The following is a 24,929-nucleotide window of genomic DNA, read 5'->3' as shown; positions in this document are numbered from 1 at the left end:
TATTGTCTCCCTTTACCAATATAAAGCGCTGAGCAAACTGTTGGTGCTATATAAATCCTGTATACTAATAATAAATATACTAGATCTGAAATTGTAAAGTGGAGCTACAAGGGAAAACCTCAGCATAAAAAAGTGGCTGAAAAGGAAATCTTTCAAAAGGTAAGAATATCATCGACCCATTTGGTGGTACATTCATTAAAAAAAAAGCTCCTTGACATTGTCAGGAGGGAGCCATGACTCTACTGACTTTTTTCAGCGTTCATGAAAGGAAGGTATTATAAACAAAATGTAATGGGAAGGGTCTTGGAAGTCATAGCTCTAGAAGACCCAATGCCTGGAATAACAGGATTATCCTCTAGTTTCATGGAAGAAAGTACTGCATTAATAGGAGGATCAAGAACCTCTTGCAAAATGGAGATATATGGGACATGCTGAAACAGTCTTCTGAAGGCTCTGAATGTGAGATGGTCATAGGGGCCTCAGGAACACTTAGAGGTAGAGGCACAGCAGTGAATTCTATTGCAGAGTGTGCACATAACTCTTGCGAGCAAATTGCTGCATTAATTGTACAGACTGAAAAAATCCAAAGTGTACATTAAAAAAACTTGTGGAACTATGTGAGGTTTCAGACTTGCACCAGAGCTGTACAAGAATCCAGAGGAAAAGACCATATAAAAATAGGGGTTCCATGATCTGTCTTGCAGGTGTCAGTCCATTCTGGGAATACCAAACAAACCTGAATAAAAATATAGAAGCATGGGCTGAAGTCACTTATAGCAGTGGGACTTTCATCTGTCCATCTTTGCAAAGGCATGTTTCATTCATAGCAGAGAACAACTAGGCACAAAGCGAGGCAAGGCTTCATGTACTCACAGATTCAAGCAGCCGGGGCAGTTTAGGGTTGCAGGTGCCAGAGGTGACCAAGTGTAGACTGGCGATGGAAAAAGGCCAGAACCTGGAAGATCCGCAAGAAATAGGAGGCGGATAGGCAGGAAAAGCAGAAAAAAAAAAAAAAAAAAACGGAGCGTGAGATATGCAACACTTCAAGTAGTGGATGACATCAGCATCCCCTAGCTTAAAGCACAATTTCAGAAAAATGTAAAATAGCTTGGTGTTTTGTCTAGGTAGAAGAGAGAGCTCTTATTTACCTGATCCTCTGCTCCCCTGACAGATAGTGCTCCTCCATGCTCAAGCAGTGAACTGTTCCTCAGCATCATCATCAAAAGGCTATGGCCCCGCTTTGCTCTTGATGACGTCATGTCCATAGACCACTGGAACATAAAGGAGAAGACGCTGCGGGGACCGGTCTAGCTGCAGGAAAGAGCAGGTAAAGTGAATCTTTTTTTCTTCCCCTACATGAGAAGACGCTGAGGGGACCGGTCTAGCTGCAGGAAAGAGTGGGTAAAGTGAATCTCGTTTTCTTCCCCTACATGAGAAGATGCTGCGGGGACCGGTCTAGCTGCAGGGAAGAGCGGGTAAAGTGAATCTTTTTTTCTTCCCCTACATGAGAAGATGCTGCGGGGACCGGTCTAGCTGCAGGGAAGAGCGGGTAAAGTGAATCTTTTTTTCTTCCCCTACATGAGAAGACGCTGAGGGGACCGGTCTAGCTGCAGGGAAGAGCGGGTAAAGTGAATCTTTTTTTCTTTCCTTACATGAGAAGACACTGAGGGGACCGGTCTAGCTGCAGGGAAGAGTGGGTAAAGTGAATCTCGTTTTCTTCCCCTACATCTAAATAAGCAATTAACCCTTGCAGTGCAGGCGCAGCCCCACTGCATGAGATCATTTTTTAGTTGGGCTTAAAATTCCTGGGCTTACCATGAAGAGATGGTGGTAGCAAGAAAGTTTAAAAAGTGCACAACAGAACAAACAGTGAGGTAGCTTTCAGTGCTTAAGACTGACTGGCCATACTCACTACGTGAGTTCTTGGAGACACAATCAAATCTGTGACTGTCATGGCTCTGAACCCAGCAAGTCTTTTACAGCCAACAGTGCACCAAAGTTTGGTAAGGGTCATAAGCAAAGAGCAGTTCCAGTAGGTCACAATGCAGGCAAATCCCTAGGCTGACAGAACAAAGGAATTTGGAAAAAGTCAAGGAAATGCCTAAATAATTCAGGCTGTGTGGCCTGGCTTACCAAGCAAGTCTGTACAGACTAGGTCACATCTGAGGCTGAGCCACAGCTCTGGACCTGAGGAACGATGTGTGGTGAACACAGTACACAGATGTCTGGAAAGCTTCACAATGCAAAGCTCACTGTGTGATGGTCACAACAGAAGCTAGCCCAATTTACTAGCTCAGTAGGGTGTGGGTAGGGCTTTAAAAACCATTTGGAAGAAATACCAATATACTTCAGCCCAAAGGCTTACTCACAACCTGTAGAGGCTGTGTCGCAGATCTGCAAAGTGCTTTATGGCCAACACAAAGGCCTGGAAAGACCAAAATGTTACATTCCAGGGTAGCCCTACAAATCTTCAGTCCATCGGGATCTGGGTACAATCTTTAAAAGCTTTGCTAAGGATACACTATTCCAGATAGCTGTTGTGAAAAGACTAGCTAAAGTGGCGTATTCAAAGTCTTGATTGAAGTTACCACAGAAAATTCTCCACAGTGTAGGTGTTTCAACTTAAGAAAAAAAAAAAAAATCTAGTTAGATTTTTCCCAAAGCAAACCTGAGGATAAGGTGTCCAACTGCCTAGGCCATTAGCAAGAAACTGTGGCATGATGGTTAGAGGTGGGGTTATACAGGGGCTGGTTTAAAACTTACCTAAAGGCTTGAAATTTACCTGTCAAACAGTCCTGAGCCAGCATCTTGTTCTGGCTCAGGACTGTCGGTGTTCGGACCCCTTCATTGGCTGGCAGAGGATGACGTCACTCCTGCACATGCCCAGAAGGTCATCATCCTAGCTCTCAAAGACATGCCTGGCGCTGTAAGCTGAGCTGTGCAGCTCAGTTTATAGTGCCGGAGAAGACAAAAAGCAGGCAGGTAGGGGCATTTTATTGCAGAAAAGCCTGCCTGCTCACTGTTTCTTACAGCAGAACTTCAATGCCACTTTTACATCTTTTGTTTGCCAGTGTCCAAAAGTCCTGTAGGTAGCAGTATAACCCACAAGTTCAGGAACTACTATCCTGTGTCCCTCAATAGATAATATAAAAACAGTTTTTTCAAAAAAACAAAATCCTGTTTAAGAGCAGTTTTGTAAAAGGCAACTTGCTAGTTAGCTTAACAGAGACTTCTAAAAACAAAATAGTTGTAAAGGATAATAGTTATAAAATTATCTATTATAGAATTTCAAGGCTCTAGTTACATTCTTCCAGGAATTATTTTTTCTTAATCAGACGGTAAGAGTTCTTTTTATAACCAAAGTGAAGACTAAAACCCAACAACCAGCCTGAAACCTCACACCACCTGTTAATATGATAAAACTGGTGTTTGACATGTCAGAAACCAGAGATCTGTTGAATTACAAAATTACCAGAAAGTTGCTCTTTCAGTGTCAGTGAGGGAAGCACTGATGTATTTAGATGCACAAGTTATAATCTTTTTATACTTGGTGGGTAAACATGGAAACTATTCACTGTCTTAATGAGATAGTAACACTATTAGGTAGACCTACCCAAATTATTATATTAGTACTACAGGTACTTATATAGCGCCATCAATTTACACAGTGCTTTGCTATACACACACATTATATATATATATTAGTGTAATGGGAGTAATTGCGAGCGCAGAAATATATAGGAAAAGGAGCAGCTAGCATATATAAAAAGGTAAAACCTCAACACCTTAAAATGACAAACAGAAAAATAATAGCGCTCGGCTGTAGCATAAGTTTACATTATATTGTTTTATTATTATCATTACTAGTTATCTCATGTTCTTCAGCGCTGCATATTTATTTTTCTGTTTATATATATATATATTTTACACATTCACATCAAGTCCCTAACCCTCAAGGAGGTCCCTAACCCACATTCATACATACACATACTAGGGCCAATTTAGACAGGAGCCAGTTCACTTACCAGCATGTCTTTGGAGTGTGGGAGGAAACCAGAGAACCCGGAGGAAACCCACACAGGCAAAGGTAGAACATGCAAACTCCAGGCAGGCACTGCCGGTAAAGTCCCAGACTGGTGGATCCTCCGCTTTAGCAGAGAACACCCATCTAACGCTTTCAGGCATATGATCCTGGAGAAGAGTTTATTTTAGGAGAAAAGTTTTCCAACCCTTCTCAGTTTTATATTAGCATTTCAATTTAGGTCCTTTGAAATGATAATCTGATTAGGAGCAGGATACCGTTTTAGCATGTGAAGTTGTAAAAATCAATAAAACCATATTAGCACCATTGCCTAAATAGCTTGCCATGGAGAGCAACTAAACGCTAGGCCAGTACCTATCACCCTGAATTATTAAACTAGAGCTACAGGGACAGGTGTTTAAACTGCGGAACACATTGTTCTCTATTGTGGTAAAGGTAATGGGCTTATCCCCCTCCCCCCCCAACCCTGCTATCATGGACAGTGTAGCACAGTACTACAAATAGGTTGCATTGTGGGTTGTAGAATGCCTTTTTTTTCTCTCCATTATGTGATTTTTCAGTAGTCATTTATAGATCCAGTGTAAGCAACTGATCACAGGATCAAAAAAAAAAAAAAAAAAAAAAAAAAAAATCAAAAAAAAATCACAGAAAATCGTGTCATAACAGTGCATAGTCACAGTTGGACACACACCCTTACAAATTATGACTGGGAGACTCGTGCATGTGTCTTTTCTACACGTTCTATCAATCCTCTAAAGAAACCGTCACCATGGATTGCATGGTGTCAGGAAAAATTGCTGGAGGAGATATTGGGGAATGGGAACAAGGCTGGGAGTGATACTAAACTTAAACACAATGCAGGTACAGTTTATACAGTGCTGTCTGTAGATTCATTTAGGTTTACAACCGTTGCACAGCACAGCCATCCAGAGCAGTGTGATTACAGTGAAACACACAGACACCGCCCCCTGGTAAAACACTCCCTGCACACAGTTAACCCTTTGATCACCCCTCATGTTAACCCCTTCCTGCCCAGTGCCATTAGTACAGTGTCAGTGCTTTTTTTTTTTTTGTTAGCACGGATCACTGTATTGGTGTCACTGGGGATGTCAGTGACACCAAGTCAGTTCCCCCCTGCCGCAGTCCCGCAATAAGTCGCTGATCGCCGCCATTATTAATAATTATTATTATTATTATTACTACGAGTTTATATAGCGCCAAAGGGTTTGCTCAGCGCTGTACAATAATAAATAAAATATCCCAGTATATATACCATTTGTAAACGCTATAACTTTCACGTAAACCAAATTTATTTACACGTATTGAGATTTTTTTTCGGCAAAGACATGTCGCAGAATACATTTTGGCCTAAATTTATGACGAAATTCGATTTTTAAAATTTTTTTTACTGGACATGTTTAAGAGCACAAAGTCAAAAATATAGTTTTTTTTCTCTTTTTTTTATAGCACAAAAAAAAAAAAAAACCGCACAGGCAATCAAATAGCACCAAAAGCTCAATTCATGAGAAAAAAAAAAAAAGGATGTACTTTCACTTATTTTCTGTAAAGATGTGGAATATTTTTAAATGCCATATCTTGACAATATTACCTTTATAGGTAGGTTTATGGGCAATTTAAAGCCAAACTCCAGGCAACACCCCTCATTTGGCCCCAACTAATTGCCAGGCTGGTTTAAAAAAATCCTAAACAGAAAGCCACAATTACTTCCCTAATCTGTGGTCATGTGACACACCGAGTCCCACATCTACTTCACTGCAGAGAAGAAGGGTCCCTTTTTGCTGTCCCAGTCACCCAGACACTAATACTTTCTATAAAGTCCAGCGACGGGGTTCTCTCAGGCTCCAGAAGACCTTTTGCATGTGGATGTTACGAAGAAACAACCAGTCAGCACTCATTACCAGTCAACACAGCTGTGCCGATGAAAGTTGTGGACAGTGGACTTGGGTGTGTATAAAGGAGCATCACAGGGTATTCTGGTGAAAGGGTCTGTCTTTAGCTTTCCCTAGAGATAGGCTTTAAAGCACTGACTTGAAATTGCAAAAGTTCCAAGTCCCATGAACAAAAACGGAATAAATGAGACAGAAGGCTGTTGCTCTACCAACACAATTTCTAATTAGCACAGTGACGACGACTTAAGAAATCTGATTGGTCACAGTGGTCACCAAACTCTTCTACACTCTGTTCTAATTTATGTAGTAAAGTACCAGCTCTGGCTCACAGGAAATTATTGAAGTGGTTGTAAAGGGTGAAGGTTTTTTACCTTCATGCATCCTGTGCACAAAGGCAAAAAATCTTCAGTGGGCAGCTCTCCCAGCAGCCCCCCCCCCACTTTCTTATATAAGCCTGAACTCAATCCAGTGATGTGCACAAGAGCAGTGGCTCTCTCCCTCCTCATTGGCTTAGACACAGCAGAGGGAGCCATTGGCTCCCACTGCTGTCAATCACGGCCAGGGAGGAGGGAGTGGGGGGGCAGGGCTGAGCCACGCTCTGTGTATCCCAAGGACACAGAGAACCGGCTTGGGAGCGAGCATACACGAGTGCCCCCAGAGTAAGCAGCTTGCTCTGGAGGCACTTGGCAAGGGGGAGGGGTCGGAAGTGCCGTTGGGGGACCTGAGAAGAGGAGGATCAAGGCTGCTATGTGCAAAACCATTGCACAGAGCAGGTAAGTATGATGTGTTTATTATTTTAAAGAAAACAAACCCGGAGAACCACTTTAATAGCAGTTTTTGCAACTGCCACAACTAAAATAAAAGGAGAATATTCTGACAAATCTTCATTACCTAATATACAGGGAACTTTTATTAGGGATGTGCCAAAATGTTTCACCCCTTTCGGCCGCAATGAAAGAAAAAAAAAAAAAGCTCAGATACAGGTGCCGAAAAAACACCACAACCCGCCGCTAGTTTTCAGCCTTACCTGAGAAACCATCGAACGATCTCGGCGCTGGGCATAGAGATGAGTGAAGGAAAGATGGCCTCCACTCATCTCTATGCCCTTGGAGGACTGGAGCGATGTCACTTCCGGTTCTGGCCATTTTTTTCTTAAAAGCACTAGATCAATGCTTTTTTTGATCCAATGCTTTACATTGCAGAGGAGAGATGTGGGGTCTTATTGAACCCATATCTCTCCATAAAGAGGACCTGTCACTAATTATTTCTATCACAAGGGATGCATGCATTTCTTGTGATAAGGATAAAAGTGATTACATTTTTTTTTTTTTTTTTTTTTAAAAAGGAACAGTACAAAAAAACCAAACAAACCAATAAATTAAAAAAAAAAGTTTAAAGTGCCCCAGTCCCCCCACGTAGTGGTGAACACATACGTAGGCCATGCCCACATATGTAAATGGTGTTCAAACCACACATGTGAAGTATCGCCACGAACGTCAGAGCAAGAGCAATAATTCTCGCACTAGACCTCCTCTGTAACTTTACACTACTAACCTGTAGACATTTTTAAAGCATCACCCATGGAGATTTTTATGTACCGCAGTTTCATGCCGTTCCACAAGCGTGCGCAATTTTAAAGCTTGACATGTTGAGTATCTGTTTACTCGCCGTAACATCCTCTTTCATATTTTTCAAAACATTTGGGGTATATAGTTTTTTTTTGTCAAAGTGTATTTTTTTCCAAAAAACATATATTAATTTTTTAAAAACTGCGCATTTCAGTTTTTGGCCAAGTGCATTTTGAAGTTTTGGTTTCGGCACCAGAATTTTCATTTTGGTGCACCACTAACTTTTATGCAAGTAAGATAGGGTATAGAGGCACTTGTGGAACACCGAGATCATCTTCTAAAAAAGAACCCAACAAAACACACATTAGTTTGCAAGAGCATTTCTCACAATCCTATCATATGAAAAACGTCCAGTTGTCAAATGCACTTCTAAAAAGCACCCAACATCAGCAGATCCAAAACAAGCTGGATATAACTCCACAGTACAGGTGTATCAATCAGTCAGTGAAATGGGAAGACCAACCAAACCTGATCCTTTGTGGGGTGGAACAAAGGAAAAACAAAAAAAAAAAAAAAACACCTATTTTCCTGAACTCATCCCATCTGCAGAGGATCTAGCAATTAATTCAGCAATTCATAAAACTAGAAGATCATAATTCATAAATTTAATGATTCTTAGGCGGTAAGAGGCATCAATTTGTAACAGAAAATAAAGGATCAGATTAATTGATTCAAGCAGAATATGATTGACAAGAGAGCAAAAAAGGCCCCCTTACTGTTTGCTAAAAAGATCAACATATACTTTTCTGTCCTCCAAGACTGAGAGGGACTGAGGGGTTGGGAGAAACAATCTCAATACAGTATGCCATAATTGGCATGTATTAGTACCTGTGTGGGTACAATCTCGGTATTCTGGACATTTTGTACTGCTTTTTGTGGCACGGCTGGCAGAGTGGCTGATGCTGCTTGAACCACCCTCAGTGCCTGTTGGGGTATTTGCACCATCTGAGTGTCCGTCTTGGGCTGTACCAGCTGAAGTACGGTTGGCTGCCCTGTGCCTGGGCTCTGGACAATCACCAAGTTGTTACCCGCTTGCAGGATGTTGTCTGCTGTTGTCTCTATCACAACAGTCTCCACCTGCTCCTGGGAGGGAGAGCTAGGTGTTGGTGCTGTTTGAAATGGTTTCTTGCGTGCTTTTTTGCTCTGTTTGCTTGGGAGAAGCTGAGAGCTTGCTTCATTGGAAGAGTCTTGTAGACTATTAAGAGGCAATGCCAATGTGAGGCTGTTGCCAGCAGTTCCAGTCACTTTCACTATGTTGTTGGGCTTTTGTGGAGGAGCAGGCTTTATTGGTACGTGTTTGGTGGAGTTGGAGACTGGAGCAAGCTGAAGAGTTGCCCCGCCATCAGTGGAACTGACAATCTGGAACTGAGTTCCCATATTCTGTGGAATTCCTGGGGTGGTGGTTTGCACGTTTTGAAAATGGCCAGTTTTGCTCATGGGGTTCTGGATGGTAAAGAAGAGCTGCCCATTAGCAGTGCTGAGCTGTGGGATCTGGATGACATTTCCTTTAGCAGACAGAATGCCTATGGCTGCTTTCCCTGGACTCACTGGCAATGGTGCAGGCTTTATAGGTATCAGTCTTTTTCGGGCTGGTCGTGATGGTACAGGAGGAGTCTCAGCTGATTCAACTGCAGGGGGTCCAATCTTACTGCATGTGGCTGCAAGGAGAGCCAAGGGAGAAGGCTGTGTATCCTGAAAGGAAACAAAATAGTGTTGTTACAAGTCTCATGGGAATGGAGGTTGCCCAGGAGAGAGTCAGTAGGAACCTTACAAGGTTTAAAAGGCCCAAACACACCATGGCAGCCTATCACAGTGCATATAATGCACACACATTAAAATAAATATTAAAATGCATTGCGTAAGAACAACGTATTTCTTCAAAAACGCTGACAATGCCCCATAACAGACTAAAATTTCAACAGCAGCATTTATGATAACAGTGCACCACAAAGTAGTTCTAAAACAAATAATGACGCCCCTCCGAACATTGTCACGGCATATAGTAAAGAAATAGAAAAAAAAAAGCTTCAACTTGGTCTCCTACCCATGGGAGAACTCCATTTAACATGTTTCACCCAGGAGGGGTTCAATTGTAGAGTGCCTTATTGTGTGTGCCATTTAAAGTCAATGGCACTGCAATGCACCGTGTGCATGGTGCACTATCACACACAGCAGTGCACCGGTGGGAACAAAGCATTGGTAACTTTTAAATAAGCATCTTGCCTAAGGTTAGAAATCACAAGTTGTCTGCTATTATCTTTATTAAGGAAAGTTTACACCAGTGAACTGCAGTAATGCATGTTAACTCTGTGTTAGTGCACTACCACACATTCTGGATGGCAAGCAATGCACCTATGGGCTTTACATTGACACAAATACTGCAGGTGTGATGTACAGTACAGTGTGGTATGCTGGAAGCCCATTCAACTCACAATGCACGGTAATATGTGACATAACGCGTATTGCAATGGACTAGCATGGTGTGAGTGAGTTACTCTGTACAATTTTTTCTTTTACTTTACATTACGTTGCTTGGGCTTATCATTTTCTTATTTGATAGAGAAGATCCACCAAATGCCATCCTTTTGTCTTTACTGGGCACTTATAGTGTAAGTAAACCCTAAAGCCGGGCTGAATGTCGGGCGACATCAACCGGTCCTGACCGAAAAAGGTCTGCCAATCGGCCCCCAATGACTGAGAGTGCTGACTGCAGTGTTTTGGAGGGGGGATGTAAATCCCCTCTGTCAGAACACAATAGCAGAGTAGGGGAGATTGCTGTACTAAGATCGAATAGTTAGTACAGTGGCTCCTCCTGAGCTGTCATTTTTTTTTTCCCGTTCAGACCGCTGGATTGAACGAAAAAAAACCTAGTAGTGTGTACTATGCTTAGGTCCTCATGCACAAATTACTTTTTTTTCCTTCCCCTGGATGCCATTGCTCTAGAGGAGGCAAATGCAGCATTAAAAAAAATCACCCCTAAAGATGAATTTTGTAAATGCATTTAGGCACGTCAAGCGCTTGGACATTCCTTCATTAAATGTGCAAGAATATTAACTCTCCACTTAAGTGAATGAACGCTCAAGTACTAAATGCACCGAACACTTAAGCCTGTTTAGGAGCATCAGGTGTTTCTCTCCTGGACACACTGGCTTTTTTTCTGCCTCGAAATGCCCATTTATGTAAGGACACAATAGGCTAACTTATTTGCTCTGTCTTGGTCTGTTAAATTCCACTGAAAAAGTTTGGTTCTCTTTTTTAGAAATTGTATGAAAGTACTGTTAATTTTTCCAAAAATATTGTGAGCTGACAACTCATGTGCTCTCTGCCTGTGCACAAGGATGGGCTATTGAGATGAAAAGAGGTCTGTGTTCTTTGAATCCATTAGAAATTAAGCAAGCAAAGCTTACACCACGTACTTGGGAGCTAAAAATACACTATATTGTCATGTCAAAACTATATTTCTGGCACATCAACCAGTTTTTTTTTGCAGCCTGTTTAAAGGAGAAAAGTGGAGAAAAATGTATGCATTGCAAAGATGGGAGATGAGGAGAGGTCTGTGTTCTTTGCAATCCATCAGAAATGAAATAGGCAGGGCTGACACCACACGTTTGCGAAATCGGAGCTAATAATACACTGTGTCATGAAGCCAAAGAACAGTAGCAGCACACTATATTTCTGGCACATCAACAGTTATTTTACTGTGCTTGCAGCCTGCTTACAGGGATAAACCATGGAGAAATTTGCAAGTAGTGAAGAAATGTGTTAACCCTCTCATCTCTGTAAAAGACCCTGTCAACATCAGAGCATCACCACTGCTGGACAGCTCAGCTAGATAACTACAAGTATTTAATCACATCCAGAGCGGTGCACAGGTTCACCTAATGCCAGAAGCCCTGACTGTTAGTGTGACAGCATTTTCAGTTCTTAGTATCATTTTAAGAGTCTCAGTGTTGGTAGAAGCAGACACCAATCTCATTTGTTAAAGGATAAGCTCACCTTTTGGACAAAAATAATAAATGCACATTTTTTTGCAGATAACAAAAATGTGCATTTATTATTTTTGTCCCAAGGAGTCTGTAAAGCATTGCACCAGCGATCAGTAGATCAGTACTCCTGCAAACCTGTCAGAATATCTGCTTACCATACGGGATACAAGCCCACAGCCGCTAAGGCTGTTGGGATTTGTAGGCACTCAAAGAACACAGAATGAGCGACGCTGCCGCGTGGGCGAAGCCCCGCACAGCCACGCTATTTTCAAATCTGACAGATAGTACAGGGAAACTTCTCCCTATACTATCAGTCAGAGGGAGAAAAATTTAACATGTTCCAAAAGGTGAACTTATCATTTAAATACATTCCTTAAATCTTAAAATCCAGGCAGGCATAACGGTTTTTGATAGTAAACAACATTACAGCAGACAGAACAAATCCTATTTGGTATTCACAGTCTACACTATACACTGAGATTATTATTGACATATTAAGACCGTCACTTCTACAGAATCAACAAACCTGGGAAGTTGAGGCAGCTGGTTGTAGGTATTCACTAGGACTCACTGCAGCTGTTGCCGTCATGCTGACCTGAAAGCAGAGTTATGTTACTGTCTTCATAAGGGTTATTACAAGTGAGGATAAAAAAAACAAAAAAAAAAACATAAAAAAAGTATCCACTTAAAAGTAAACTCTTCCATTACCCAAGCAAGTAAACATAGCGATACCTTCATAATTTGAATCATTAACCCATTTGACAGATCTTGCCTATGTAATAGATGTCAGACAGAAGATGGAGGCGAGAGGAAATTCCTTACTGATGTCTCAGGTGGCAGCAAAAAAAAAATATTTTTAGTATTGCAAGGAATGTTTGGAAGTTCTATCAGCACTGCATTACAGCCTCCACAAGTCATAATTCCCTTCACTTCCTGGGTGACAAATGTGGCACAGGAAAGGAAATCATGGATCTGACAGCATTTAAAATCTGACAAAAAAATCTCAACAGAATATAGCAATACAATCTTCAATCTTGAAATTTCTAACCCTTCTCCACTTTAAACAAATCAAACAAAAAAGTTCTGATTAGAAAAACGTTTTAAATCGGAGTTCTTTGCAATGCAAATCTACTGGACTGAGCTTCTCCATTGCTTACTGGGTATATTCATACTGAAACTTGTTTCATGAGAAATGTCTTATTACTGCAATAGAGACGTTTCAAAAAAATTATCTTTGTACTCGCCATAAAATCCCTTTTTCTGTGTTCATTAAGAGGACAAAGCCGGGTACTAAAATCTTGACTGTAGGGTTAGAGCGCTATATCTAGTAAAAAAACTAGGCACAAAAAGCACCACCAAGAGACGGCCCCTGCTGGTGACAAAACCCCCATATCTGCTATAGGCAGCTTAGTATAGAAAACTGTATAAAGCAGTATAGACAACAAAAACACAACCAGAGGGGCAAGCGCTGTGTCCATCAATGTACGAATGTGTAGAAAAAGAGATTGTGAGGGAGTACAAAAAAAAAAAAATCCCATTTCCTCTTCCGCACTTTGCATGCGTCTTGTAGCGATCACCACAGGTGAATCCTTAGCTGTGTGAACAACCACGGATAGCTGCTGCCTTCACTGACTTGTCATTACCAGGTCACAAAAACAGCAGCAGGTATCAGCAAATTCCTGCCTCTGTCATTCACACTGGGACAATTTGCCCATGTGAATGTAGCCTTATAGCCTCAAACAAGACTTAAGCCATCATGACCCTAATAATAAGCGTGATCTCTTTGTTTCCTATAAAAAAAAAAATCTGAGTGGCAGTGGCAATCTACATTTATTTATACTTTACCAGAAAAGAGAATTTGTGTCTTAGTCAAATTATTAGTGACTCTGGTCTCATAAAGTGTCCATGCTTGGGCAGATTACACAACTGAGCTAAAAAAGCATGCGTATGGCTAGCTAGAGGGTCAGCCCACCCACTAGTGATATGTTTCTCTATAGATGTAATGTAGTGGGCTGAGTCAACCCAGGAAATCTTTTAGGTTTGGAAAGTACAACCTTCCTGACACAGGCCCTGTACAACCTTCCTGACACAGGCCCTGACTCTGCTTGTGTCCACTTGGGAGTTTTGGGTGTTCCCACATATCTTTGTATGTCGCAGCCCCCGCTGATGCAAACAGTAAAAAAAAAATAATAATTTTTAACAGAGAGGGGAATTGCCACAGAACTGGCCACAAAAGGCATGCACCCCAGAACCTGTCCAGTAGTTTCAAGAGTACCCAAATTCAAAAAATGTTTTCCTCCACTTTGGGTAGATTTCAGAAGCTTAAGAGCTCCTATCAGGTTTTCAATGCTGCCAATGTTCCCACACTTGCAAATGGAACCAACACCAATTAAATATGTGAATCCCAGGAGGGGTTCCCGCTGCACAGCTGTGGGAGGCAGTCCCACTGAAAGTAATGGGAGGTTGACAGCTCCCGCAGTTAATCGCAGACGCTTGCATGTAATGGTTCATGGAGATATTACATCCAGGGCCAATCACCCGCAGGTGATTGCTCCATAAGCAGTTACATGTGATCGGTTCTTGATTAGCTATGGGAGCTGTCAGCAGTCTGTGTCCAAGGCCGATTATCTAATGGGGACACTTGTTCAAATGACAATTAAAGAGGGGAATACCCTTACTTTGTAGAGATTTCCTCTTACTTCCTGTGGTGTCTGCAGAAAAGAAAAAAAGGCGAAAATTTCCACAATGAGACACAGATCGCAAATATAAATAAATAAATAAATCTGGACAGGTTTTAACTATTTCCTACACTTTCCAAAATGAACAAAACATGTCAGCTTTATATCTTTACTTTAACCCCAAAGCATCCATAAAAACATAACAGCTGGGTGAAACTTTCTTCCTCTAAAAATGAAACGTTTATAGCTTTTCTTTGTTACTTAACCCCTACACACTATACAGAGCAGACATTACAGCATCCCTTAAAAACTAGCAAAATTTATTACAGTGCATTCTGCAGCACTTCTGGTTTAGTACAGGTCACGTTTCATACTATATAAAATAAAGAGGACACACAGCTTCGTAATACTTGAAATGGCAACCATTCAGAAACTAAAATATGTGAGTGAAGATTTTCTCTGAATATTTACCTTTGCTGTATTCTCAAGAGGTAGGTGAGTAAATACAGTCTTTCTGCAGGCTCATCTCAATATCGTCTTCACAAGGTCAGCTTACATAGTGAATCTGTGCAAGTCAAATCAATAAAAAAGTTATATTTGTTGTACAACCACATCATCTGTCTAAAGCAACCAATGAAATTCAGCTTGCTACTTTTTGCTGCAGGCTAAGTGATCCTAAAGTAGATTTAAACCCTAAATGGGGTGGCATTTTGTTTCCCAAACCACTGAGTATTATAGTCACATGTGCATTCTTTTTTAAAAGTAAACATTTAATGAAGGACGAGGGATTCCCAGAGTACTATGGGTTATCTAAAAAAAACAGTAGTGGTTGTCTCCTTTTAGCCAGTGCTTGACTGACACCCAGCTGCTCATTGTCTCGGGGGTTCTTCGTCTCCTGGGGAAAGGGGTTCTTTGTCATTCTGAGGAAAGCAGTAGGGCAATCTCTGAAACTAGAGACTAATATGAAGCCAAAAAAGGGCAATTGGTGAATTATTTAGTAGTGGGGCATCCAAAAATAAAAGTCTCTTTAACCTCCTTCCTCTCAAAATTTCTGCAAAAAAAACCCCAAAACCTTGGATGGGGCAGTTCAGAGGGAAGTGGAGTGAGGGGGAGGAGTCACAACTTGACTCACAGTCTATACATTACTATACTGACATACCAAACTCTGTCAACAACCAGGGTACAAAGCACAATTAACATTATTAAAAATGTCCCTTTAACAGAGCAATTTTTTATACTTTAATAAACAAAGTGACCACACGCAAGGGTACCATTCATTCTGAATGGCATCCCCACCCATCTCATCCTGCAGCACAATCACGGGTGTGGGAACCGCACGAAAACCACATAGTCAAAAAGGCCATGCAGTTTCCTTGCAGATGCATTTTGGAAAAGGTGCATGTACCTTTTCCTTGTGTGAAACCCAGGCACAGTAGCCCATTCAAATGAAAGGGCTGCTGTGCCCAAGCAAACGCAGGCCACACGGCCCCCACTGTTGTGAACCAGGGGTAACAGTCAGTTAAACTGCATTTTCAGAAGAGTTTAGAAATAACAGATGAAGATTCTCTTAGTATAGCTTTCCTTAAAAGTAAACAAGTTTTATAAATACCAAAACCAGCACCCCCCCTCCCCCTTTCACTATAAGAGGGCCCATCCTGGTGCCTTTACCTACCTTTCCCTCTTTTTCCTGCCCCTATTCTTGCTGTAGCCTCTACTTTCCTATGGAAATGTCAACCATTCCCTATGGTTGGTCCTCCATCAAGCGCACCTAGTAATAGTGACAGCACCTGGTTCTGGCAACTGGCTTGTATAAAGCCAGCCATAGAAGGATTGAAATTCATCTGGTTCAGCAGAAACCAACCAAATATCAATCCACCTATAGGCAGGCTGGCTGCACTGAAGTTGATCTACTGATTGACTTCAGTACAACCAGCCTGTCATTTTTTTCTGTGCGATTACTGCCAATGGCAGTAATCATTGCATTCTGGTGGTGGTGAAACCTCCCGCTGTCAGAATACAATAGCCATTTCCACCTGCAGGGACTAATGCTACAGATACTCCCAAAAATGTTGGCCCCCTTTAGTCCATCCCTTAGGCTGATGATGATCTTCTTCAGGATCTTCAGAGAACACCTCTGCTGGACAACCAAGGGAAATTGTGCAAGTCATGCAGGCAGTGGCAAGAACACCCGGTTGAAGGACCCGGTGCTGGAGGATCACTTACCATGCTTGGTTAGTAAAAATGGGAATTGAGAACATTTTTTTTTTATGCCTGAAATCAGGGACAGGGGATTTAATTTTATCCCAGAGTTGGGCTTTAAGTCAGAATTCCACAAAACAACTTTTTTTTATATATTTGCTTTGTAAAAAATAAGTTACCCCCAATGATGGGGGTCCTATTACCAATCTTTCCACAGTGTACAAGACATTCTATGAATTGCCAACAGGAGTGGAGGGATGAACGAATGAATGACAATCTCCCCTCATCCAATCACAGAATGCCTTGCATATTGTGAATAGACTACAAAACATTTTCTGAATCATGATGTGGAGTGTGAGCTACCTGCTATCATCACTGTATGAGAAACAGAACTATAAGTCTCAGCGTTGGATGTTTGGTGCTTACACTAGTGAAGGGATGAAATAACTAAGTTTTACAAAGTGCAGCAGCATCTCCAAAGGTGGGACACCTATCATTAGAGGTGGTTCATTTTTTTTTCCTGGAGTTCAGCTTTAACCTTTCATTTCTTGAAGTCTGTGTGAGAGCTGCTCTTATCGTCTTCAAGAAACTTCCTGCTCATGAACCCGCATCCTGTGTGAGGGTGGCTGTGACTCAGTGATGATATAGGCCTGCTCCTGTTTCATCTATGGACCCTAGCTTAGAGTGCAGGAATAATGTAGTACAAATCAAATGTGAGAATCCTGGAGTGACCTCTATTCTTGTATAGGTTTATGTTCAATGAGCATTGTTGACCTACAGCAGGAAGTTTGCATGTGCATGCGCAGCTCAGTTTACATTCCACAGTGTAGACACACTGCCTATGTGTTGGTATGACTGCACTACTGGTCATTTACGGGAGTGACATCTTCCCACATCGGCCAATCAAAACAGCCAAAGACCGATACCTAGAAGCTGGGAAGAAGATGCCCATGAGGTGTTAAACTGTTGAAACAAAGGTAAGTATTACTGCCTTCAGTTCCACTTTAACCACTTATCTACCATTATACGTTCATCAGAGGTGGATCGGTGGCCCTTTATTTACCCAGTGCTGTTTATGAACGACATTGGATAAATAGAAGTCAGGCAGTTGATCCACTGGGTGACTGCAGTGCACCCAGCTATCATTAGGCGGCTGGGTACACAGAATCACCGTACCCAGTCCATCTGAGCGGCTGGGTACCACTGTGATTGGCCATCACAGCTAAATAACATGGTGGTATTTACAGTTCTGATCCCACCTCTTCCTCTTACTACAGGGGGAAGGAGAAAGACCAGTCCTTCTCAATGGGCTCAGAAAGAATGATCAGTGGCTACAGCTGCTGATTCATTCACTCTGTTGATGTGACACACAGGTTTTTTTTTAACCCTTTCCCGACACCTGTATGTGTTAACATATTAGTCATATCACTGTTAACACAATCCCTAGTGACCTGTAAAATTAACCCCTGACCTCCCTTATCCTGCCCATCTGAACTTTAACAACTTCAGCCCCACCCTCCCACTGTATGATCAGTACATTAACCCCTTCACTGTCTACTTCCCCTGTGTAGGACTTACATATTAATGTATCTAGTGCACCTTTACCAAGTTCAGTCTTTAGCCCCTGCCAGTTCTGGCATGTTTCTTCATTTCCAAAATGTCAGGGGTGCTTGTACTATTCTGGCATTTTTAACAGAAAGAACTTTTTTTTCAAAATTGTTGGTCTTTTTACCTAGTTATACTTAAAAAAAAAAAAAAAAAGTGGCAAAGGCTGAACTTTTTTTTACCTTCATTCATTCTAGCATGAAGATAAAAAAAACCATTCTGTGCCCATGTCCCCCCCAATACTTACCTGAGCCCCATCTTGATCCAACAATGTGCACGAGAGCCTCGGCTATCCCAGGCCACTGCCTCCTCAGTGGCTGTGACAGCAATGGGAGCCATTGCCTCCCGCTACTGTCAACCACAGCCAGTGAGCCAATGACAAAAGAGTGGGGGCTCAGCTGCATCTGTGTGTGAATGGACCAGTGGCTCAAGAGCAAGCCTGCTCAGGTGCCCCCATAGTAAGCTGCTTGCTGTGGGGGCACTTGGCAGGATGGAGGGGCCAGGAGTGCCAGCAGGGGACCTGAGAAGAGGAGGATTGGGGAAGCGCTGCAAAACCACTGCACTCAGCAGGTAAGTATAAAATAAAAAAAAAAGGATCGATCTAAAACTCATTTGGGTACAGTCGAAAGAAAGTAGAAGCACACAAAGGACTGCCATCCCAGTTTCTAGTGTACCAGAAAGGCTTCAAGCTTTGCCTCCTCCCAAGCCACACCCCTCTATCACATTTTGCACGCTCATGACTTAGTTGCAAGCCTGCGTATAGGTGAACCACTTTAGAGGGGTGTGGCTTGGGAGGAAGCAAAGCTGAAGCCTTTCTGATACACTAGAAACTGGGATGGCAATCCTTTGTGTGCTTCTTACTTTCTACAAATGGCTCACAGGGATCACCAGGATTGCTGCTAAGTGGTTATCACTTCCGCCTGGCAACACTAGGGTCATCGATTCAAATCCCAACCATGGCACCACCTGCATGGAGTTTGCATATTCTTCTAGTGCCTGCATGTATTTCCTCCTACACTCCAAAGACATTCTGGTAGGTTAATTGGATCCTGTTTAAATTGGTCCTAATATGTGTATGTATGAATGTAAGTTAGGGACCTTAGATTGTACACCCCTTGAGGGTTAGGGACTGATGTGAATCTACAATGTCTATGAAGTGCTGCGTAAATTGTAATAAAACAGGTGGAGCTTGGCTTGATTGGTTCATTTGGGTATATTAATGCATGATGGACTAATTGTCGGCCAAACTGTCACAATACTACAAAACAGCCTTTTGATGAAGGAGGATTACACCATTAGTTAAAGAAGAACTCAGGGCAACATTTTTATTTTCCCCATGCAGTGAGGCTGAGCCCGCACTGCATGGGTTAACTGCTCGTATTGTCCAGGGGCTCAGGGAAAAGCTATACATGGGTGTGATGATGTGAGGACTGGTGATTGTGATTGTTGTGTCTCTGTTGCGTCTCCAATACTGATAGGATAGAAGGAGCAGGGAACCTCCCTGGGTTCTGGGAACTTTGCTGAACCTCATAGACCTCAGTAGGAGATCAATCTTAGAAATTAGCAATGCAAGTTCCCCATCATTGGTGTCACTGGGGGACTAGTGCCCCATCATTGGTGTCACTGGGGGACTAGTGCCCCATCATTGGTGTCACTGGGAAGACTTCTGCCCCGTCCACTCTGTCACTGGGGAGACTTCTGCCCCGTCCACTCTGTCACTGGGGAGACTTCTGCCCCGTCCACTCTGTCACTGGGAGGGATTGTGCACCGTCGTTCCTGTCACTGGGGGGGGGGCTAGTGCCCCGTCGTTTCTGTCACCGGGGGGGGGGGGAGGGGGTTACGACTAGTGCCCCGTCGTTTCTGCCACTGGGGAGACTGCTGCCCCGTCGTTTCTGCCACTGGGGAAACTGCTGCCCGTCGTTTCTGTCACTGGGGAGACTGCTGCCCCGTCGTTTCTGTCACTGGGAGGGCTTGTGCACCTTCGTTTCTGTCACCGGCGGGGGGGGGGGGGGGCTAGTGCCCCGTCATTTCTGTCACCGGGGGGGGGTGGGGGGGGCTAGTGCCCCGTCATTTCTGTCACCGGGGGGGGGGTTACGACTAGTGCCCCGATGTTTCTGTCAATGGGGAGACTACTGCCCCGTCGTTTCTGTCACTGGGGGGGGGGGGGGGGGGACTAGTGCCTCTTCGTCTCTGTCATGGGGGGGGGGTTGGGGGCTAGTGCCCCATCGTTTCTGTCACTGGGGAGACTTCTGCCCCGTCGTTTCTGTCACTGGGGAGACTGCTGCCCTGTCGTTTCTGTCACTGGGGAGACTGCTGCCCCGTCGTTTCTGTCACTGGGGAGACTGCTGCCCCGTCGTTTCTGTCACGGGGGGGGGGGGGGGGGGGGACTACTGCCCCGTCGTTTCTGTCACTGGGGAGACTTCTGCCCCGTCGTTTCTGTCACTGGGGGGGGGGGGGGGGACGACTGCTGCCCCGCCGTTTCTGTCACTGGGGGGACTGCTGCCCCGTCGTTTCTGTCACTGGGGAGACTGCTGCCCCGTCGTTTCTGTCACTGGGGAGACTGCTGCCCCGTCGTTTCTGTCACTGGGGAGACTGCTGCCCCGTCGTTTCTGTCACTGGGGAGACTGCTGCCCCGTCGTTTCTGTCACTGGGGAGACTGCTGCCCCGTCGTTTCTGTCACTGGGGAGACTGCTGCCCCGTCGTTTCTGTCACTGGGGAGACTGATGCCCCGTCGTTTCTGTCACTGGGGAGACTGCTGCCCCGTCGTTTCTGTCACTGGGAGGGCTTGTGCACCTTCGTTTCTGTCACCGGGGGGGGGGGCTAGTGCCCCGTCATTTCTGTCACCGGGGGGGGGGGGGGGAGGCTAGTGCCCCGTCATTTCTGTCACCGGGGGGGGGGGCTAGTGCCCCGTCATTTCTGTCACCGGGGGGGGGGGGCTAGTGCCCCGTCATTTCTGTCACCGGGGGGGGGGGGGTTACAACTAGTGCCCCGTTGTTTCTGTCACTGGGAAGGCTTGTGCACCGTCGTTTCTGTCACTGGGGGGGGAGGGGGGGGGGGGGGAGGACTAGTGCCTCTTCGTCTCTGTCATGGGGGGGGGGAAGTTGGGGGCTAGTGCCCCATCGTTTCTGTCACTGGGGGGGGGGGGGACTAGTGCCCCCTCGCTTGTCACTGGGGGGGCATAGTGCCCCCTCGCTGGCGCCACTGGGGGGGCATAGTGCCCCCTCGCTGGCACCACTGGGAGGCATAGTGCCCCCTCGCTGGCACCACTGGGAGGCATAGTGCCCCCTCGCTGGCGCCAGTGGCACGAATAGTGCCCCGTCGCTGGCATCAGTGGCACGAATAGTGCCCCGTCGCTGGCATCAGTGGCCCTTTGTTGGTGTCAGGAGAAATAGTGGCCTGTTGATGACAGTAGCTGGCGTTATGCCCCATAGGGAGGCAGGGAGAAATAATGTCTTTCATCAGAAAGAGTGCTCCAAGGCCTGGATAAAAGCGATGAAAAGGGGTGCACCCAGCCCCCAGTTGGAAGACCACTGCCCTAGACAAAAAACAATCCATTAACCCTTGCAGTACAGGCCCAGCCACACTGCATGGGAAGGTAAACATTTGGCCCAGAGTTCTCCTTTAATCATTACGGGTGCGTTTCTTATTTCTGTAAGACTTCTTCATGGAGGAATATTATCTGCATACAAATGGGGGATTCCTTGTGGAGTGTGAGGCTGCTGAAGGCGCAGGGTGTGGGGCATGTTGTGGCAGAAGCAGGGCATATCCCAGCACTGCCCCCTAGCAGTAGACACAGGTGTCACCAAGTCCCCAGCCCCCGCAATGCCTTTATGAGGGCCCCTCAGGGTGTTACCTGCCTTGTCCCGGCCTCCAGGTGGAGTGTCAGCTCTTGGTCCCAGGCTATGTTTACAGGCAGCCTCTGCCCTCCTTGGAGTGTCAATCCCTGGAACATCCTGTTTACGCCGGTCCCGCCCACTCACCGGAAGCACCCAAACTCCGCCCCGCCCTAACTCCGCTACCACCAACTTCATCAGCCGGGCTATCCCTCCCACTGTCGGTACCGGAAGCTGTACAACTCACCTAGCCGCTCAGGACGACATGAATTCGTAACGGGCCCGTTCGGAAACTCGACGAGACCAGCCTAACCAGACCCGACCATTCAGCCTCTGCCCTCAATAGAGTGACGTGAGTTCCGACCAATAGGCAAAAGGTTCCAGCAAGACGGACATGCTACTGAACCAATCCACGAGGACGATGCTGTCTGCAGCTCTGATGGGCAGGGCTTAAAACCAATAAAAAATGGTCTCTTTAACGTCACGTGCAAAGGGTGTGACTAGGGATGAGCGAAGTGCGAAGATTGACGAAGAGGGATATGGATTAGAGTGGCCAAGCCGCCATTTTTAAAATGTTCTGACAGGAATAGAATGTTGCAATAAATTCTGCTAACATAAACAGTGGGATGTGTGTGTGGTTACAGTGCCTGATTGGTTGAAGGCCGTGTGGGCGTGACTGGAGAAACTAAAAAGGAACTAGAAAGGGGGTGGGGAGTAGACTTAGAAGGCAAACATCCCGCTAACCAATCAAATTCTTCATCTGAATAATCTTGCCCCGCCTGTGTATGTTGCTCAATAGAGGTCAAAGTGATTGTGGTTGTTGTGTCTCCAGTACTGATAGGATAGAAGGAGCAGGGAGCCTCCCTGGGTTCTGGGAACTTTGCTGAACACCATTGATGTCAGTCGGAGATAAATCTTAGAAATGAGTAATGCAAGGGGGTGTTAAAGAAATGGTATGACCTGGGCACTGCCCTGAAGAACCATGCACCAAAGCTAAAAAAAAAATTGGTTTGGCGACAGCGATTTTAACCACTTGCCCCGCAGAGGATTTACCCCCCTTCCTGACCATGCCATTTTTTTGCGATAAGACACTGCGTTACTTTAACTGACAGTTGCAGGGTCATGCAACACTGTACATAAATGAGCTTTCTTTCGATGGTATTTGACAATCTGCATTTTTTTTTTGCGCTATAAACAAAAAAATACAGTCAATTGAAAAAAAACAAGATTTTTGACTTTTTGCCATAAAACTTTTTCCATAAAAAAAATAAAATAAAATTTTGTCATAAATTTAGGTCTAAATGTATTCTTTGCTAAAAAAAAGTTATAGTGTCTGCAAATGGCGGTATATATATTGTATACTGGAATTGTTTTTTACATTTTTTTTTGTACTAGTAATGGCGGTGATCAGCGACTTATTACGGAACTGTGGTGGGCATTCTGACACTGGGGGGGGGGACTAACTAACGGCCACTGACATCACCAATGACACCAATGCAGTGATCAGTGGTAATAAAAAGCACTGACACTGTACTAATGACACTGGGCAGGAAGAGGTTAACATCTGGGGCAATCAAATGGTTAGCTGTGTGTGATTTACTAGGGAGACATGCTGCTCTGTATTTCTCTGCTGTGCAGAATGATACAAAGCAGCATGTCCTTGACAGGAGAGAGACCTGTGTTGTTTACACTTAGGTCTCTCCCCTGTTAGCTTTCCCCAACGATCGCCAAGTGCCGGGAATCACTGGCCAGGACCCAGTGACTTGAGATCTCTAGATGCCAATAGCTACCCAGAAATGCAAATCACGTATATATATACATCATTTTGCGCAGCCCTGCCACCCTGTAGCATTACTTCTGCTATAGGGCACAGTGCAAGTGGTTAAAAATGAGTAATGCAAGGGGTTGTTAAAGAAATGGCATGGCCTGGGCACTGCCCTGAAGAACATGTACCAAAGCTGAAAACAAGAATGGGGGATCCGCAGAGATGGGAGTTACTACTGAACAGAGAATCAGCAGAGCTGGGAGTTACTACTGAATCAGCAGGACTGGAAGTACTAATAAGCTGGGGATCTGCTGAACGAGGGTACCAGTAAGCTCGGGATCTGATGAACAGGGGTACTGAGCTGGGGGTCAGCTGGGCCCCTCTAAAACGACTAGAAAATCAACACACACAGGACATCTGCCAAACTTCAATAAAGCTTCAAAAAAGCATCACAGAAGCATCAAAAACACATAAAAAAGCATGTTGAAGTGATAGACGCTTTAATGTGCAGTGTAAATGAACCCTAAAAATGCGAAATTCCCTTAACCACTTCAATACCAGGCACTTTTACCCCCTTCCTGCCCAGGCCAATTTTCAGGTTTCAGCGCTCTCACACTTTGAATGACAATTGTGCGGTCATGCAACACTGTACCCAAACTAAAATTTTATCATTTTGTTCACACAACTAGTGCTTTCTTTTGGTGGTATTTAATAACCGCTGGGGTTTTTATTTTTTGCTAAATTAACAAAAAAAGACAGAAAATTTTGGAAAAAAAAAACAAGTTTCTTTGTTTCTGTTATAAAAGTTTGCAAATAAATAATTGTTCTTCATAAATTTAGGGCAAGATGTATTTTGCTACATTTCTTTAGTCATAATAACCCAAATTAGGATGTATTATTTAGTCTGTAGGAAAGTTATAAAGTTCACAAACTATGGTATATATCTGAAAATTGATCAATGCTGAAGTACTGACAGCCAATCTAATTTCCTGAGGCCCAAAAATGTCAGAACAGTACAGATATCCCCCAAATTACCCCTTTTTGCAAAGTAGACAGTCCGACGTACTTCATAAGAGGCATGGCGAGGTTTTTGAAGTTGTAATTTTTTTGTCATACTTTTTCGGAAAATGAAGAAATTAAAACAATTATTTTCACAATTTTTTTACATATTGTCACCAGTGCAGTACAGCATCATCAAATCACTGGTGTGGCGGTGATCAGGGACACTGACTGGTGACAGTACGAAAAATAAAAAATTGATCATTTTTTTTCAATTGTTTTTA

General features: G+C 43.9%; 1 protein-coding gene across 8 annotated transcripts in view; it reads right to left on the bottom strand.

Moving 5' to 3' along the window:
- Positions 1-22,271, bottom strand: part of SP2 (Sp2 transcription factor) — a 28,017-nt gene extending 5,746 nt beyond the window's left edge. For 2 of the 8 annotated variants that reach the window (XM_089674324.1, XM_089674330.1), the window contains exons 1-5: positions 22,129-22,271; positions 14,716-14,809; positions 14,245-14,277; positions 12,093-12,161; positions 8,409-9,272 (exon numbers count right to left, since the gene is read on the bottom strand). In XM_089674324.1, the coding sequence (XP_089530450.1) occupies positions 8,409-9,272; positions 12,093-12,155 (927 nt within the window). In that variant the 5' untranslated portion in view covers positions 12,156-12,161; positions 14,245-14,277; positions 14,716-14,809; positions 22,129-22,271. Of the gene's footprint in view, positions 1-8,408; positions 9,273-12,092; positions 12,162-14,244; positions 14,278-14,715; positions 14,810-21,901; positions 22,056-22,128 lie in introns of those variants that run through there. The other 6 variants (XM_089674331.1, XM_089674325.1, XM_089674326.1 and 3 more) reach the window with 6 other exon arrangements.
- Between the last annotated feature and the right edge of the window lie 2,658 nt (positions 22,272-24,929).

This window comes from Staurois parvus, unplaced genomic scaffold, assembly GCF_062004578.1.
Source record: "Staurois parvus isolate SC_StPar_1 unplaced genomic scaffold, SC_StPar_1.0 ptg000151l, whole genome shotgun sequence".
Classification (NCBI taxonomy): Eukaryota; Metazoa; Chordata; class Amphibia; order Anura; family Ranidae; genus Staurois; species Staurois parvus.
This window is presented reverse-complemented; position numbering and strand designations above follow the sequence as displayed.